This window comes from Drosophila erecta, unplaced genomic scaffold (assembly GCF_003286155.1).
Source record: "Drosophila erecta strain 14021-0224.00,06,07 unplaced genomic scaffold, DereRS2 tig00000000-arrow-pilon, whole genome shotgun sequence".
Taxonomy (NCBI): domain Eukaryota; kingdom Metazoa; phylum Arthropoda; class Insecta; order Diptera; family Drosophilidae; genus Drosophila; species Drosophila erecta.
In genome coordinates, this window is record NW_020825194.1 from 27,327,104 (window position 1) to 27,343,540 (window position 16,437).

Here is a 16,437-nt window from a genome sequence, read left to right on the forward strand (position 1 = left end):
TTAATTGTGCCGCCTGTGTAGAATTTTTTCCGCTTTTTTGCAGGCGCCGGGTGCTCTTTTGAGTTAGCTGCCGAAAATTAATTACTTTCGCCCAGTCAAAGCTGCCAAAGTCATTGGAAAGGGGGAGCGCTGGCACATATTACGCGAGAATATGAAAAACTGGTCAACTACGAGAAGATGTGTTCTGGAAATCAATTTGTTTTGAAATATCATCAAATTTGTTGATCTTTGAATTGGTTATAAAGCAGAGGTTATACAGAGTTTATAAAGAGATTATAAAGCTCACTTAATAATCTTAAAACAACGCTTAAATATCCATGTCATCCTGAAATATCCTGAAACCATCCTCCTTAAATTGTGAATAGGGTTTTGTGGAAGCTCCACTGTACGTAAATGGGAATGCTCGCATTCATGTCTCTTAATGAATAAAGTCCATGAATAAAGCCGCATGTGGGTCTTTTTTCGACTTTTGCTGTGGCATAACACTATGCGGTGGGCAGGAAGTAAGTGGGCGTGGCAGAAGTCGGTTGCTGCTAATGGGGAGCCGCACAGATACACACAGACACATATACAAACAATCGTTCGCTGAGTTTTTCTCGCGCTCTTTCCTTGGCCAGTTGTGCAGTTAAATCCTTTGGCTGGCAACTTTATCCTTCGGCGCGGATTCCCAGAAGCAGCTGTTGTTCTTCTTCCCCTTCACTGACGTTCATTCCGAAAGCTGTTTATTCGTAGTCTTTCTTATTCGTTTTTTACTTCGAGAGGCTTGGCTAAAACGCCAGTTGCCGGCGACGTGCCGCTGAAATAATTAAGTTGCCAATCGCGGCAGTCAGACTATCAACAGCGATCCAGATAGCTGGTAATGGAGAAGGGTTGCAGGCTTTTCAATTGTCAGGATGAGCAGCAGGCGTTGTTTTACTGTGCTCGATTTTTAAAATTTGTTTCAAAAGCTGTTTGCTAAATTGTTGAAAGTCAAAGGTGAGAAATGAGCCACCACGCTTCCTCAATCAGCATTAAAATTAGGCTTCATCCGTCGCCCTGACAACGTGGCGAATGCGTAATATCCAGAAATAGCCAAGTGCCTGCACCACAAATAGAAAACAAACAGCAAGCCCATTCGCCAGGAAATAGACAGCTTGTCGAACTTTTTGGTTGGCAGGAAATGCGAGGCATTCCTCGAATATTACGCATACGCACGGCTGGCAGCCGCAACAGAGGTCTTCTGTGCATTAGATGCTTTGCAGTCTGGTGAGCCGAGTAAAATAAGAGTGAAAACTGCTCCAGTTTCCACCGGCATGCCGCCCTGTTGACATTCTTTTGACAAAAGCCACTGGCCTTGTCTCTCGATGAGATGCTCGATCATTAGCATCACAGTCATGGCGGAGTCGCAGCCAATTGCTGTGCAATGCCAGACACACTTGGCGAAATCCATTGATACGCAGTATACTTGGGTATATGCCTATACTTTTTGCGAAGTGCTTTAATGCCTTCAGATATCTTAGAATATCATTATGTTTGGGAAGTTTCTTCGAACACACTCTTGTCAGCCTTAAAGTGAATGCATCTTTATATAAATGCATCCATATATTTTTGCCGTGTAGAACGTGCTTTCAATTTGCGATTCAGAGGGCGCTGCGTTGCCCGAAAAAAAACCCCAAACGATGCAACTGTGCAACTGTGCCGTTCGGGTGCAATGCAACTTGTACAAAGGAAACAAAGGCACTAAGTTGCGGCGACATGTAGCGCTTAAAGCTGTGGCAAGTGAGCAAGGCCAATGAATACCAAGCGAATCGATAGTGCGAAATCGAACTCCGAGGGCAACGTCAGCAGGGCAGGCATTTTTCTGCTTGGTCGAACCAGGGAGCGGAAAAGCAATTTCGGTCTGGGCCACCTCAAGTAGCTGCCGCTTTCCTGCCTTTCCCGCTTTTTTCTTTCCCGCTTTCAACTAGGCCAAACGATTTGCAAATTTTACCAACGCACCACTGGGTATTGCTCACAGCCAGTCGAGGGAATTAGCTGGGCAAAAAATAAGACGTTTTAACCAAACACGGAGCAAATGTTCAATTTTTAAGTCAATCAACTAGAAAAAAGTTTCACTCACTCGCTGGAATCCAATGCTGGATTCTGGCCTAAAGTTCCTGCGCCGAATTAAGCGATTAGATGGAAGTTTGCCACCCAGTTGACACGCATAAATTATTCCAAGTTTCCGCTTCTGTCGCCTGCAGATTCACACACTGGAAAAAATTAGACACGCACAGCTCTATTTTCAACATACGATTACATTCATGTCCTTAAAATGTATCAAAAATATTTTTATACCCGGTTTTTATTTTCTTCGCAATTTTTACCGATATTCCAGAAAATGAAACATTTTCTCGTTCGCACTTCTACTAGCTGAGTAACGGGTATCTGATAGTTGGGAACTCGACTATAGCATTCTATCTTGTTTTCATTTGACCTAAGTACAATGTGTTACATTATTTTGTCTACTAATTTGCCTTTACTGTGTAGCACCAGTCGGTTGCACAATGGACGCGCACTCCACAGCCGTCGCCATTAAAGATATGGAACTGGATTTCGCCGAGTATATGGATGAGCACGGAAAATTGGAGAAAGTGGGTCAGCCTGAGTACTTGGTGGCGATGGTGCGGCGCCTGCAGGCGAACCACGTGTGGATCCGGGAGCAGCTGACTCACCTGCAGCGCCGCCTGGTGACTCGTCGGTTGGACAGGCAAAGAAGCCTCTACGAGGGAAAGGAGCGGCTGCAGCGACTGCTCCTGAGCCTGCAGGTAAAATACGGACGCCACTGGGCGCTGTAGGGGAATCGAAGGATGTGGAGCTCGGAATTGGAGCGACAGCTCTTCAGGATGATGTGACGAACGGTTTAAAGTACAAACGAAGTTCTCAAATTCGGTTGCGTTCACACGTCTTAATTAGTGAATCTTTTAAGGATGAATATTTGTATGACGCAAATGAGATTAGGTTCTTGAAATGATACCTTAGCAAGATAAATAATAAAATAATTTTAAATTTAGAAACATTAATTAAACTTAAGACCATTCCACGGAATTCACTGAAGAATAGTTTTATAAAGTTTTTATAGTATACAAGGAAATAGTATATAAATATGAAATATGTATAAATCTAAATTTGTATATTCCTGATCAGCATCAACAGCCAAGTCGATATAGCCATGTCCGTTTATTCGTTTCCACGCAAACGAGTCGCTTAGTTTGAAAGCTATCTGCATAAAACATTCCAAGAAGATTTCTGTTTATTGTTGGTAGTATACAAAGCAGAACGGCCCTGATGTATATAAAAAAGTTTGGTCGACAATATAGGATATCTGTTTTAATTTGATAAACATCGGTCGGCTATATCTATATCATATGCCATAGAAAAGCAAGAAAGAATCCTATAGTCGAGTTCCCCGACTATCAGATACCCGTTACTCAGCACTCAGCTACTGAAAGTTCGATCAAGAAATTTCAACAGTTTCCGGAATATCGGTAGAAAGCGGGAAAAAATAATAAAATTTAAAAAAATGTATTTAAATTGTTTTCAAACGTGTGGGCGTTAGAGTTTGACACGCCAAAAGTTTTTTGGCAAATCGCTAAAAATTTACCAAACTAATAAAACAACGAATGTATATTAAAGAAAGTTTCAAAAGTGTGGGCGTGGCAGTTTTGGGCGGTTAGTTAACAAACCTATGTCGCTGGAATCTGCATGCCTAATCTCACCTTTTTTAAGGTTCTTGCAAACTCGACGTTCATATGGACGGGCAGACGGACATAGCCAGATCGACTTTACCTGGTCGGAAATGCTTTTCAACGAGTCTAGTAAGCCCTTTTGCTCTACGAGTGACGAGAATAATTATTAAAAACTGAATAGCAGAATTCATAGGTTCCCTGGTTTTGATTCGTTATATACTTAGTATTTTCTCAGGATAAGATAAGGGTGTATAAGCTCTGGCCTGCCGAAGCTAGCCAGCTTTCTTCTTAAGTTTAATGTGAACATTGAAAAGTTCTCTTAAGGCACTTCGATGAGTCCTTTCAATTACCTAACCAGCCTGAAGACGGCCTCCGCCAAACATGAATGTCAGATGAGTGGTCACCACAATCATAATTGTTGAACAGACTTGTGCCCGAGTGCGTGCATTAGTCATGCAACTAACTCACACCACGCTGAGCACATTGCACGGCATAGTCCCATAGCCCGAGAACAAATAGAACAAAGCCCTGGGGCAATGGCAATCAAAGCTCGCCTTGCACTGCGCCGCTCTGCTTAACTCAATTAACCAGACACCAGCGGAGGTCGAGTGCATCACTTAGCTCGAGATTTACCCTTGTCTGGCCCTGTCCTCGTCCTGTCCCCTCCAATCAGGGGCGGCGCCTGGGGATGAACCCACTCGCTCCTCCTCGCATCAGCCACTTACACGCGCCCATTGCTGTTTAGCAACTATTTATGGCGGCAAGTAGTTGCCACTTGCCACCTACATGCTTTACTGTACACCGGGAGAAACTGGGATGGATAGCAACAGGTGCCGTTCGAAAATCCCCACACATCCAATTTGTGTGGCACCCTTAAAGGCAGTTGTCCGCACAACTGTTTCGTAATTATTCAGCACTCCATGAGTTTGTTTTCCAGTGTACCCACAACCCAACTGGAACTGCAACGGCCCACAGTCGCCGCATTGTAATGATATGCCTTCCGGGCTGCTGCTGCTGTTCTACACAGTTCTGTTCAGCTCAGTTCAGTTGTGTCCTGGCCTGGAGGGTCCTTGCCTGCGGATGACACCTAGCGTGTTATCATTAAACACTTGGAAAGTGGACCGCAGGGGGAGAGCGGGGAAAGTGTGGTCAGCTGACATCACTTGAGTGGACCATAAACGGCAACAAATGCAAATGCAAATGAAATTATTGCCGCCGCAGCTCCATTTCTCCGAATGACCAACGACCCCGACTCCGCGCCGGAAAACTGTTTGCATATGCAGGCGCACGCCCACAGATAGGCCACGCCCCCGTTACTCCGCCCCAGCACCGGCCACGCCCTTCAAACGGGCGGCGCGAAACGTAAAGCCATTGGCGACCGACTGCATTTCAGCGATATAAATATTTATATAAGTTAATCGGTTTATGGTGCACGAGTAATTGAATTTCGCGACGGCGCCTGGTAAATGAAACCAGGTAGCATGTAACTCGGACTCCCGTTCCCGTTATCGGGTGTCACGCGGCCCGACCGATGTTGCAAATGGCAGGGGCACTTTAAACTTGATTTCTTACTTTGCGCATCCGTTTCCGGTCGGCCCATTCAGTCTAGGATTTGGGGTATCTACGACGCATACGGCGATCTCATGCTTTGCTATGCTATTTTTTATTAACTGTGACTTAATGACAAACACCACACATTTTAATACTTTAAACAATCGCTGTTATGTAGTGCAATAGGTCAGTTACTACGTGTATAACATAGTTAGGCATCTGAATGTATAAAATAAGTTGTGTCGAAATTGTGTTCATCGCAGCCAACTGCATGTAAGCTGGTTTTAAGACTGAAATAATAATTAAGGAAATAATTGTGACTCAGAAGTGAAAGAGAGCTGTCGATTGTTAAATTAAATAGATATATGAAATGAAAATAAAGGGTATTAACCATAGTTACATATTCAAATTAGCTAAACTCATTAAACTTCAAAGCCATTTAGCTCAATTTTGGCGCAGTGATTGCTCTTGACCATTTTATTTTCTTTTCAAAAATCACTGTTTTTGCAGAAACAATGTGCCTTGTTTTTATACAAATAGGCAAGAGTCTTAGTGCAGCTTTTAATAAATATTTGCTTTAGCAACCCAGTAAACACAATCTCGAACTATTTTTTAATGCTTAGTTGCAATATTTTTGAAAAGGAATCTATTAGTACACACTAATTGTGCTGCTTAACTGATTTGGTGTCGTTTTAATCATGAACTTTAACCTTCACTGGAGACGCCATATATGGTATTTGTTAAAAACAAAATATGAAAAACTAGCGCTGGAATAACCTAAAAAGAACTCTTCTGTTTTCAGCTTAAAATAGGTTCTTTTGTTTTATTCGAATTAGGCTCAAGGCTGAAGTAGTTCTCGGTTGAGATATATAAATAGGAAGTACTGTATAGCTCCCACTGAGCTCATTACTCATTAGTTTAATCTCTGGTGCTGAACCAAGAAGAGAATTATTTTTTACGCATTGGGCTTAGCACCCGGCTCCACTTGAAGCCACCCGGCTCCAAGATGGCGCCAACCGGAAGTGCCGGCCGCGCAGCATGGACGCGCTGCCCTGTTTCTATGGCACTTCCGCTTCACTGCCCATTAATTGAAATTAAATTTGGCATTACTTTCCCGCCCCGCCCAAAACCCCGTTTGCATTCCGTCTTCCTGTTTTCCCGCCGCCTATGCAAGTTTAACGACGGCTGCAATTTTTGTGCGCTGCTCTTTACTACGAGTATATCTTGCATAATTTAAAGCTGTTTGCTGTGCTGCCGCTGTTGCATTATGGCCAAGAGGGGCGGGATGGGGCGTGTGATGTGGCCACTGCCTCTGCTGCGCAGCCTTGTTATTGTTGTTTTCAATTAACTATGCGTCTAGCTAAATGGCAAGTGAATTAATGTTTATAGCGCATAAATATGCAATTTATAAGCCCCGCCCCTCCTCCTTCCGTGCTTTCTTGTGCGTGGTGACGTCAATGGACTCAGTCTATGATGCAGAAATTCTGCTTGAACTGAGCCTAAATATTAAAAAGTTAATATAATTCGGGCCATGTGCCGTACATCAATAAAATGCATTCGCAGATCCTCAATCGCCAGATCTTCTTTAGAGTCACAAGTCATCTTCGGGATAAGCCAGTACTAGATATTTGAAAAATATCCGAAAGATTTATTTCCACTCCTCTATTCCGAACAGCATAATTATTTTGCCCAGTGCACAACTTCCTTTCTGTCATCCTGTTGTGTCGGTGCCAAAACTTTAATTGCCTTTCGGGCCGAAAACTTTAGCAGAATCTGTGCTGCTATGCATTTTGTTAACGTTTCCGGTGACTTCGCGCTGCAGACCGCCTCTTCCACAACAAAACACCACACCACACCACAACACAGAACTGTTGTTGTCCCCGGTTTGTGTGCCCTTTTAATTGCCCATTGAAAGTTGTTCACTTGTTAAAGCGAACTTTCGATCTGCCAAGTTGCCGGCAGTGAAGTGAAGTGTAAGCAAGAAGCGTGAAACTATGTGTTAAGCAATTAAAAGTGCAGGCGACCCTAAGCCCAATCGATGCGGATATTCAATTGGCCGCCGGCAGGCCAATTTGCGCAACTTATTTAAGGATCAACCACTCGCCCGGGAGACACTGGTGGGAAAATCGGATGGGAAACTCGGGTGACCACAGCTGCAGCCGCTCGTAATGAGTTTTTCATGCATGCCGGGCCGCCGAGACAGAGCTCCAAGTTAACATTATGTGACAGCTGCAGACAGAAATCATGCCGAGCCCTTCTTCTATGTGGCATCCAGCCCATCCATCCCATCCCAATGAGGCGAACGGCCCGGAGGAATCCATCATGCTGCATTTGCTTTCGGGTTGGCCAAAGACCCGAAGCCACACTAAACGCGATTTTAAATTTTTTGATAGTGCCACATATGCAAAAACAAATAATTCGTTTTAAAGTGATTCAGAATATGGCTGAGTTCCAAGTTTTACCTTTTCTAATATCGATATTTTTGTTTTTCTTAAATGTAATCTCCAGAAGGCCTGATTCTTTAGAAATATTTGTGTATAATGAACACCTTTTTTCGATTGAGTCAGTAGCCAAAGTGGTATAAACTTCCCCATTCCCGGTTGGGCAAAATTGTTGCAGGTGTATTTATGCTACATGTGGCACTCTGCTCCTCGCATTGGACTCCTTTGTTTTCCACTCTGCGATGTCTACTGCTGGTGACTGGTGAGGCAGTCACATGATATTTTTCTGATTTTCCACTTGCATTATCACGTCTAAAAACTGTCTACTACTGAAACATGTGGATTGTGTGCACTGTCTGGACTTAAGGCCATTTCTAGAGCGTGGCAATATATAAACATAATTTAGGAGCAAAACAGGGTAGGAAGATTCCATTAGCTGCCACGGTAGGCGAATAAATTATGAGAGCAGTGGCGCCGCTCCACATGACTTGGTCGAATATACATATGTGGCACAGTTTGCCAAATCAAGTTACGTGGGGCAGGGTCCAAATTTGGTAAACAAATACACATTTTGAGCCAATTTCAGTTGGACGAGAGCGTGTTGTTACGGACGCAGAAGCCTGATAACTCCTGGTTAGATGGAAATCCCATATTTGCCACAAGTGCTTATGAGTACCTGGTTTTGATTTAGTGTCTGGGCCCCCAAAGTGGCAACTTTCGGCCGAAACTTGCTGCTGCAACATAAAGGGTTTTTGTGCTCTCATCAAGATCTTATTTATTTTATGCCAAATGTTCTACATTTCCATAGATATCGCAATCAAGAACAGAACTTGTCGGTTATTTAAAGGGAGTATTGTGTGTGTAGAATTGATTCAGTGAGAACAAAATATATTTTTATATATTATATATACCATATTCGTTGACAAGTGTGTAACAGGTTAGCAAAGCGTTTATATATTCTTGATCAGGATCAATGCCGAGTCGATCTGGCCTTGTCCGTCCGTCAATCCGTCCTTCTGTCCGTCCGTATGAACGTCTCGGAAACTATAAAAGCTAGAAAGTTGAGTTAGACTGATAGGTTTTCGAGATTTTAGGTTTTTTCATTTTATTATTTTATTTCTATCGATATGCCAAAAAGAATGTTGAACTTTCTCGTTCACAATCCCACTAGTTGAGTAACGGGTATCTTATAGTCGAGCAACTCTTGCCCTCTCAGGAACTATTTAAAAAGATACTACAACGAAAAAATAAGAGCTTGAAAGTTGAGGTTAGGCATACAGATTCCAGGGACATAGACACAGCGCCCACTCTAACGCCCAATACTGCCACGACTTGTGAAAAATGCTTTTTGTATTTTTTTTTCTACCGATATTTCAAATTATGAAGTTTCTCGTTCGCACTTCCACTAGCTGAGTAGCAGGTATGCGATAGTAGGAGAACTCGACTATAGCATTCTCTCTTGTTTTTTTATAACTTATGAAAGTACACAGCGGCTCCCAAGATTATTTAATTGATATCAACTACAGTTTCATAAGTACTGGCAACAATAAATACCGATATTAATGTTTCTAAAATGTCATCATACCATTTTCTTGTTGTTGAATGCGTTTAACTTTTATTATACTTCATTGAAAAGCCATAAAACAGAGAACACGACATGTCGAATATCTAAACAACTAAACCATATTATGCAGTATATAGTACTACACAACCATAAACTATACAACTATAAATTTGCATATTATCTGATATAATTCTGATGATGTTATTAAATGCACTGTGAGTTTCGGCTCGCAAAGTCATCTATTAGGTCATCACAGAGTTTACATCTTGACGGGCATCTATCTGTTCACTCCTTTCCGCCGCCATGTTTCCTGATCTTTCTCATTGACTTGTCCCATTAATTAAGTTTGCGACTCTGGCGTTCAGATAAGATGCAGCTGCATTTGCACCCCTCCCAGTTGCCACCCCTACCCCTCTAGTCATGCCATTGGCCCAGTAATTGGCCCCGAACATTTTAATGAGCAGCATCTTGCCAGCGTCACGTTTTCCGGAGTCGTCGCAAAATATTTGCAAGAAATGGCAGTGGCATAATTAAGATTATGTCGGCATACGGGCTGCTGCCGAGTGGAGTGGTGTCTACTGGTAAGGCGGAAATTTGAATGCCAAGGCGTCTCCTAATGTTAATATGATGGCAGGATATAACCATCCACCCGACTGGCTGCATTAAATTCCCATGCCCAAACATTGCGCATTCGACATGTGTGCTGGTGTGGCCTGCCAGCTGACAGCTGCAACTCCATCCCCTCACACCTGCTCGAGCACCTGAAAGCGGGTACGACGCCTCCCAGGAGCTTAGCTCCAGGCACGTCTGGCGGCCTTTCACATGCCTGTCAAGCGCCTCTCCGCCTGGAAGCCCCTGCTAGCCCACTTTGCTGCGCGATGCACCTAACAAAAGTGCGGTGAAACCAAAAATTGCATTCGGTTTTGATGAATCAAAACGTCATCTTGTGTATATAACAAACTTCTCATTCAACTATTGCTGAAAACCCAATGTTTCCAGCTGGGAAACAAACTTACTTTTGCGAAGCGTAAGCCAATGGTAGTTGGTTATATGAACTACTTTACCTGGCAAAAGGCTTAAACGCTTTGTGATGATCCCTCATAACGATCTGGATTTCTGAAATTTATAAGGGCAAAAACCTTTACCTTAAACATTGTTATTTAACGGCCTAATTATTTTGGAATAATATTATTTCAAGTCAAAATTCTTTGCGACTCCAAAGTTCCTGATTTTCCTTTCAGTGAGTCTCCTCGTGCATCTGCGGCACGTAATGACATGCGGCTGCCAATGTTGTGGACGCACATTGAGCTCCTCGCATCGCCATCCCGTCGCAGAGCATCTCCATCTCGAGGGTCTTGCATAATTTAAATAACCACGAGCACCGCCAAAAAACCGCAAATCTCGCAGCTCCGCGATGCACACACGAGGCAACATCAGTGGCAGCAGGAGCAGCAACAGAAGCAGCAGCAACTGCAACGTCACAGCATGGTGGCAATGTCAAAGAAACCCTCAGCATTGTGGCAGATTCTGGACCGCTTAAAGTAGCCAGCAGTTCCATGCAGCAGTATTGATGGTTTTCCCATTTAACGCGTCAAACATTCGGTAATGGATGGCTGCGGATGTCAGCGATTTCACTTAGCGACCCGCTGCGAGCAGATGCAAACATGTGTTGCGAATTTCGGCTGAAAGCTTTTTACAAAGGTTTCCTAAGATTCATGATCATTTCATTTCATTGATAAGCGGACTTCGTTTAGTTCCAATAGTTCCATTATGATGAACATGGAAGTAGATAAAAAGGAACACTCATTTTCAATGAAATCGATCTCGATTTGCTTAATTCCTTATCAGTAGGTAACAATTTACTAAAAAAATAAACATGGATATTTTTACTATTTGTATAATTTCACAGCGATACACAAATTGCGTAATAATAGTAATGTACATAACATTTCTTCTCATACAAAGGAATAGGAATAATTGCAAAATTGAATTTAGCGATTGGTTTAACCCTTTTAAGTTTTAAAGCACCCAATCGCCAAAAACGGTCAATCGCCAAAATGTATATTATATCTTAACTTATGGAAACTGGTTCACCGATGGTCTATGACAGCAACTTCAAGTCTGCAAACGTTTTGGGCACTGAATCCCCCAATTTCTCTTTCAGTTTGTTGGGAATGCTTATTTCATCAGCGATGACTAGGTATTGACCATAAGGAAGCGATTCCAGAAGTACTTTGTCCGCTATGTCGAAACTCTTTGGAAATCCGGAAGTTTGAGGCCACTTGTCCAGCTCCGACTCCATGGTCCACCTGGCAGCGAGGTCCTTGTAGTAACCCTCCCTTAGAGAATCCACCTTTTCCAGCTTGGCCAGGTTCAACAAACTCGTTTCGTGATTGGCTGAAAAATCGATAGCACGCATTAGAAGGGCACTTGTTAGTAGGGTCCACTTGCTGTCCGGCTCAAACTCCAGAAGATCTAGGCAGGATTGCAGCTGCGTTTGCAGCTCTGCCAAAAGATCCTTGCTGCAACTCGCGGTGCCATGTGGTGGTGCAAAGTAATAGGCTCCGTTTTCCGATCCAGACATAGGCGAGAGGTTAACGTTCTGGTCGGAAAGCCTAAAGGAGTAAGCTGAGTTTCTTTGGTAATCGAAGTTCTGCTGACACTTCCAACTGGTTCCGAGCTTGTCCACTGGTAGCCAGGATTCTAGTAAAATGGTTTCCTCTCCACCAATTAGCTCAGTCCTCAATTGTTTGATATCTGGGTAGGGCTTGTCTAGCGCGAGGACTGCTCCGTGTGAATCCAGTCGAAAAGCAGCTATTCTTGGAGCCCGATCCAACTGAGCGCCGCTGCCCAGCAACCACCGCTGGTAGAACCAAGCACTGCTGTCATTGGGATCCGTGAAAGCAGCCGTCAGCACCATTTCAAGTTCTTTTTGCAACTTCTCCTCACTCATGGGTCGGTCTTTTTGCTGGTTGGGATAGAGCCCCGGAAGCAGGAGACTTCGGTGGTGCCAGCTGGAGTAGTTTGAGAAGTTAACCTTGATCTTCTCTGTGCAGAAGTCTAGCTCCTGGACAGCTGGCACCATGGCCTTTCCGGTCACATAGCGCCTGTAGTCCCAGGTGTGGAAGTTGCGCTCGTCGAACTTGAGGTACTTGTTGCACAGCTGCACCTCCCGCTGCCAGTCCGCTTGGGGATTCTGTTCCAGGGTCCAGCAGCGGTGGTGCCAGGCGTTGTAGGACTTTGGGTTGACCATTAGGCACTGCTCGGTGAGGTCCAGTTCGTGGGTGAAAACGGAATGGGCGTTGTCCTCGGGAAGGGTCTTCTTTTCACTCGCCTCGGTTTGTTTTTCCTCCTCGGACTTCTCCTCGGTGGGCGTCTCGTAAGTGGCTTCCCCTTCCTTCAGCTTGGACAGCTTCTCCAGGACGCACTCCCTGCGGATATTCCACAGGGTGCTCACATCCGGATTCCGCAGCAAAATCTGAACCGTCAGGCTGAGCATTTCGTTGTCCAGCTCCCCCGCTTCCCTCTTTTTCTGAATCCTTCCCATGGCTGCACGGTACGCCCGGACTTTCAGAGCCTGCTCCTTCTTCTTCCGCTCGCGCTCCTCCTCTGTGGTCCTGACCTTTACGCGTCCGTGCATTGCCTTGAATTGTATCAAAGTGCAATATTTACAAAATACGAAAATTATTAGTCAGCAGTGTGGCCGCGCCGGGAACGATAAAAATACCAGCCGGCCTAAAAATAAATACCGTCCTATGCCAATTCAGTTTAAATAAATCCGTTTCTATACTTTGCAAATAGGAAATTCATTTTCTCTGTCCTTACTCAAACAAATTCGTGTAATTCATAGCGTAGCAACAAGCTTGTGAATAGCGTGGTGAGATTCGAAATTTGTATACAAAATGAACAGAATATTGAGGACTCTCTTTTTCAGTATTTTTACATCTACTTTCTACATATACGGGTTCTGTTTCCCCGGTTTCTACACCATTGTATCGACTTACATTCTTAGAATTCAGGATGGCAGCTTGGAAATAACTGAAAAAAGCGAAGTACTTTATTTTTAAATTCCGTGGTGGAAATGAGAAGCTGCGAACAAAATAGTAGCACCACTTAAGGTGCATATGTAAGAAGCATATATTTAATCTGATTTTAATGAAGCTCACATTTCCTGACCGCCAGATACAAAGTAATAATATGGGCTTTTCAGGGAAAAAAAAATAAATAATACAAAAAATAGACTTTGACATGATTCTTATTTACAATTTATTCGACATTTTGTTACATATGACGTTTTAAGTGGAGCGATTTATGTAGTTTCTGGCTTATTTTCCAATTAGCACTCAGCACTCCAATAGCACCGAGACATTGACAGGATCTGTTCAACCTGACACAAGTTCGCTGCTCCAATACCCCTAAACATTCGGAAGTGCGCCTAACTTGCTGGCAACATCAAGAAAAAAGTGCTTTGAATGCACGGCGGCCATTTATTTGTTGTCAATTAATAGTAAAAGGTGGCGCATCTGTGTACCCGATCCAAATTATTGCATTTAATTTATTTTTTTCGTTACTTGTGCAGTTAAAGCAAAGACATTACAATAATAAGATGAGCAACGACCATATATTGGACGCAAAAAGTTGAGAGCGGTAAAATCTAAACATTTTTCTCACTTGCTTGAGTGAGCTAAAAACATAAGAAAGAAATTTCGTTTTAAATGATCTTTTGCAACATTTATTACAATTACTGATGGCACTAAAACTTGCAAAATTTTAGCTATCGAAGAGGTCTATGTCATAGTCATAAGTAGTAACAAAACTAACAAAAAGTAATGTATGAAAAGTATTATGTATTATTCTATGTATTATGTATGTATGTATGTACATGCGTACATATATTCGTTCATAGATTGCAAATCTGAGAACTTGCAGTACAAAAAATTGTGTGCTGAAAATCGTATGGCGTTACGCATCTTGTTATTCTAATGCCTTTGGTAAAAGTATGTATATACTAGGATATACTACGTTGAAAAGCATATAACAGGTAAAAGTAAGCGTTTCTGACCCTATAAACTATATACATTCTTGATCAGGATCAATGGCCGAGTCGATCTGTCCATGTCCGTCCGTCCGTATGAACGTCGCGATCTCAGGAACTACAAAAGCTAGAATGTTGAGATTAAGCATTTAGCTTCCAGATACATAGACGCAGCGCAAGTTTGTTTCCAAATTGTGACACGCCCACTCCAACGCCCACAAGTCGCCCAAAACTCTTACGTGCACACATATGAACATTTTCCATTTTATTATTTGTTTCCAAATTTCTGCCGATGTTCCAAATGTGTTAATTTCTTGCTTGCACTTGCACTTGCTGAGTAACGGGTATATGATAGTCGGGGAACTGGACTCTCTAGTTTTTTATTTTATTGGGGTACAGACCCTACACCGAGACTTAATTTTTATTTTAATTTAATTTAATTTTATTTTCTAATACTTATTATTTCCTAACCTTGGGTGCTCCTCAGAAATCGTATTTCTTGGTAAAACTATAGAAAAATAGACCATTGAACCAAGATATGTGCAAATTTTTGTCACTTGTCTGCCAGTTACAGTGGTGGAATGAAAACATTCCTCATGAAGGACAATAATGCTGATATATAGTTTAAATCAATTCAATGTTGTACCTCCTAAAAATCATGTATAATACAAACGTGCATTTGTAGATTTTGAACTGCTCCGTGTTCTTTGTTTGTCAACTGGCACAGCTTGGTTTTCCCGATTAGTGCTACGGATGTCGCTCACGGAAGGGAATAATCCAACCCTGGATGTCCTTCAAATCGGCGCTGTTGTTTGATTTTGCAGTAAAAATAGAAATCTCGCTTCATTGAGCTCCTTTGTGCTGGCGCAGCCACTATCTACTCCAATTTACTTAGCGAGTCGTGCGAGTGATATCCGAGGGTGCTGCCAGGCTTCCACCTAACAACCCCTGTGCATGGCTCATCCTGACCTGTCGGCCAGATTAGGACCGAACCCACACACTCGTACAAGCCGCATTTGAGACGCCCGAAATCAGTCATAATATTTCAAATTCATAAATTGATGCGTATCACATTAGGAGCGACAGCAGGATCCGCCGTCTAACGGCAACGATGCCCGGACCTGCCACGCCCCTCCTCCTCCTTCTTGGCTGCTAATCCACCCTCGGGAACAGATTTTGATAAACGCGTTCTTGCCAGGGGTCCACGACACGCCCACGTTTCAGTGCGTTGCGCAAATTTGGTGTTAAATGAAAAAACACCTCGGAAAGGAGCGAAAAATAAGAAGCACACTGGGAAAATGATTTAAAATGTCTTAAAGCGGTTACTATGTTTATTCCAGTCTGAAAATAAAATGTATATAGAGGTTGGTGGCTTCTTAATTTTAGTATGTCAAGATGGCCAGAATAAAATCATTCCATTTTCGAGCAAAACTGCACAAATCTGCTGAGCAGTGCACACCGCTTTATTGAGGGGCGGCGATGTACAACTTCTTTGATTTTGCTGCTCGATTGATTTTCCCACTCCAAGAGTCCTTGGTCCTTGGCAGAGTCCTTTTCATTTGCACCTGCTGCCAGCCAAGCCGTTGCCCGAGTAGGAACTACTCGGATTCAGAGGACCCTGGCCATTTGCAGGATATCCCTCCGCAGGCCCAGCCGTCGTTCATTTTATTTCGCTCTGCTCCTCTTCGCAAAGCCATAAAACAATAAAGGAGGTTTTGTATTTGAGTTCCCACTTCGAGTCACTCTCGCTGGAGAAATGCTTTTCTAATTAAATTTTATGACTTGCCTGATGAAGTTTCCGCTGGCTCTTCGTGATTGGAATTGAACTATTGATTGGTCACGAATGGGAGATTACCCCGGGGCGTCTAGCAGGGGATGATCCTTCGGTGGAGATAGCAGGCACAGTTAAGTAATAACGGCTGCACTTTAAATTATACTTTATCACTGCCAGGCGAGTCTGGCCGGGGATACACGAGACTTTGATGTTGAAATCAAATTTATATCCGCTTACATCAATTCGTTCCGTTATATGCGACGGTTTTTAGTGGAAAGAAATGCAATACCTTATTGATCTTTTCTTGTATTTGTTTAAAACCAATAATATAAAACGATAAAACCAATAAAAATAATACCGATAAT

At 43.0% G+C, this 16,437-nt stretch overlaps 2 protein-coding genes across 2 annotated transcripts; one reads left to right on the forward strand and one right to left on the reverse strand.

Moving 5' to 3' along the window:
- The first annotated feature begins 2,525 nt into the window (after positions 1-2,525).
- LOC6552374 lies at positions 2,526-2,816 on the forward strand. The gene has a single exon (XM_026975874.1). It carries the CDS (start codon positions 2,526-2,528, stop codon positions 2,814-2,816), a length of 291 nt encoding a protein of 96 aa, XP_026831675.1.
- Positions 2,817-11,144: 8,328 nt separating this feature from the next.
- Positions 11,145-13,128, reverse strand: LOC6552373 (geranylgeranyl transferase type-2 subunit alpha). The gene has a single exon (XM_001978848.3). The coding sequence runs from the start codon at positions 12,901-12,903 to the stop codon at positions 11,365-11,367; it is 1,539 nt and encodes a 512-aa protein (XP_001978884.1). The 5' UTR covers positions 12,904-13,128; the 3' UTR covers positions 11,145-11,364.
- Between the last annotated feature and the right edge of the window lie 3,309 nt (positions 13,129-16,437).